The sequence below is a fragment of the Rhinopithecus bieti genome, unplaced genomic scaffold (assembly GCF_001698545.2).
Source record: "Rhinopithecus bieti isolate Rb0 unplaced genomic scaffold, ASM169854v2 scaffold_79846, whole genome shotgun sequence".
NCBI classification, from domain to species: domain Eukaryota; kingdom Metazoa; phylum Chordata; class Mammalia; order Primates; family Cercopithecidae; genus Rhinopithecus; species Rhinopithecus bieti.
In genome coordinates this window covers 5,839-8,315 of record NW_016874072.1, presented here as the reverse complement: position 1 = coordinate 8,315, position 2,477 = coordinate 5,839, and the positions used below count along the sequence as shown (strand labels likewise).

General features: G+C 40.0%; 1 protein-coding gene across 1 annotated transcript; it reads right to left on the bottom strand.

The window, feature by feature from the left end:
* Positions 1–934: 934 nt before the first annotated feature.
* Positions 935–2,462, bottom strand: LOC108525632 (WD repeat-containing protein 44-like; the record flags this gene model as incomplete). Its single annotated transcript, XM_017866547.1, has 2 exons — positions 935–1,065; positions 1,837–2,462. Coding segments are annotated over 2 exons (757 nt in total), but the record flags the coding sequence as incomplete, so codon positions are not given.
* Between the last annotated feature and the right edge of the window lie 15 nt (positions 2,463–2,477).

Sequence of the window (2,477 nt, the reverse complement as noted above, 5' to 3'; positions counted from 1 at the left end):
ATGCTGAAAAACATTAGGAACCAAAACTATTGCTGCTCATGAAATAATGTCTTAGTATTCTTGAAAAAAATTAAATGTTCTATTTGAACCTAGCCAAAAAGCATTTCTCTACTAAGACTGCTATTAATCTGGACTGTATGTGGCTACCTCAAAGGTAGGGGTCAGAAAACTTCTCTCTATAAAGAGCCATATTATAAATATTTAAGGGATTTTTGTTCATATAGAGTCTCTGTTGCATATTCTTCTTCTTAAACAACCTTTAAAAATGTAAAGAACATTCTTAGCTTGGGGATCCTACCAAAGCAGGCCACTGCTGACCCCTGCTCTAAGGCTATAACAAGACTATAGTGTCATATGTTGTAGTCTGGTAGCCCGGCCCACCATAGCTACCATGTAAGTAACTCTGAGTCCCAGAATCTGGCTGTGGTAAAATTAACATTATCAAGTCTTTTGTGTAGCCCAGTTCCTAGCATATAAAGTTTTTTTATGATTAGGAAAAGGAAATTACAAAAAAAAGTCTTCAATTCTGACCAATACAGGACAAATATAGACTATAGTTGGTGTTTATTAGCACCAACAATATTACAAATAGTAGCATCGTCATTTTTCAAATACCTATTACCTGCTAGCATCTGTCGTTTTTTGAATACTTATTACCTGCTAGATACTTGGCATATTTTAGCTCATTTCAAACCCTCAAGGAAGGATTTTTCCTCCATTTTATTGATGGGGCATCTGAGATCCAGATGCTAAACAGCTTGGTAGGCTCACCCAGTTAGTGTGTAGCAGAGCTGATCAAGGGAAGTAAGGGGGTCAGGTTTGGAGGACAAAGAAATATTTGGCCTGCAGAATATAGAAGGCTCCATAATCAGCAAACCAGCCAGTTGTAGGGAGCTGATAAAGTCTATATGAAATAGAACACTAATTCACCAACCTGGGCAGTAACTATTTTATCTCCACTGGTAGCACTTGCCAAATCAAGAGAAGGCTGAGAATCCTTGACTGTACTCTGTGAAGCCATGCTTGTAGTTAGGAGAGAATCAGACGTAATATTCTCTTTGGGAACTGCAATGATAATAATAACAATAACAACCCTTTTTGTTTGATTCTTATAACAACCCTGTGAGGAAAGTGGTTTGATTACTCTCTCATTTCCTATACAGGGAAACCATGGTTCAAACAAGTTATTTAATTTCCTCAAGACTATACAGCTCATACAAAAAAAAAGATGCAGGACTTGAATTCAGACTTTAGGTCTCCAAATCCCATGTTTTTTTCACATGCCACTCTCTCTCAGATGGCAACAGATTCGAAAGTTTGAAGTCTGCTGAAGTGTTCAATTATAGTAAAGTAACTTTCACCAATGTAAACATTTTTACATTTTGTCTATTACTAAAGAAATAATTTTAATAACTTGGTTGCCAGTGAGTTTTTTTATAAAGTGAAATAAAAGCAGAAAGGTAAACAGTTTCAACTCCAAAATTTCACCACAAAGGGTTATTGCGCTCTCTCTTTTTTTGAGACAAGATTTCACTCTGATCACCCAGGCTGGAGTGCAATGGCATGACCCTGGCTCACTGCAGTCTCTGCCTCCCAGGCCCAAGCAATTCTCCTGCCTCAGCCTCCCAAGTAGCTGGGATTACAGGTGCATGCCACCATGGCCAGCTAATTTTTGTATTATTTTTGTTGTTGTTCAGATGGGGTTTCGCCATATTGCCCAGGCTGGTCTTGAACTGAGCTCAAGCGATCTGCCCGCCTCGGCCTCCCAAAGTGCTGGTATTACAGGTGTGAGCCACTGTGCCCAACCAACAGAGTGATTTCTCAATTAATACTTGCCATCTAGATCAGGAGTTTTCAAAGTCTCAAATTCCAATTCGCTTTTCCTTTTTCTTGGTGGTGGAGCAGGTCGAGATGGAGGTGGGGGTCTAGGAGGTGGGAAATTAGTTGGAGGAGGTGGGCGTGCTGGAACAGGCTTCTTTGTACTAGCCACTATATCAGGCTCTGGAGTAAGGTGTCTCGGGGGTTTGGCAGGGGCCACTTCTTCCACAGCAGCAAAATCTTTAGTAGATAAGGAGTCTGAGGACACAGGCCCTAGAACATCACTTCCTTTGACTTCCACTGCTTCCTTGTTCAATACTTCTGCTTCAGTTTCAAGCACATTAAGCTGCTCAGTTGAACTTGTTTGAGTTAACTTTGTGGTTTCATCTACTGGTTTCTCACAGGTTTCATCAGAAGGAAAGCATTTTTTAAATTCTAATTCAGTCTCTTCAAATGTATTCTGACTCTCTGCCTTTTGGGATTCTTCCTGCAGTACTTGATCTATGGCTAACAGTCCGGGTATATTGCTCAGATCTGTTCTAGCCACAACAGGACTGGCAGTAGCTTGATCAGAGAGTTCTTTTCCTTTGGAATCCAAAGAGTCATCTTCAAGCTGTAGTACTTTCTGACTCTCCTCAATAATACTTCAATAATCTGAT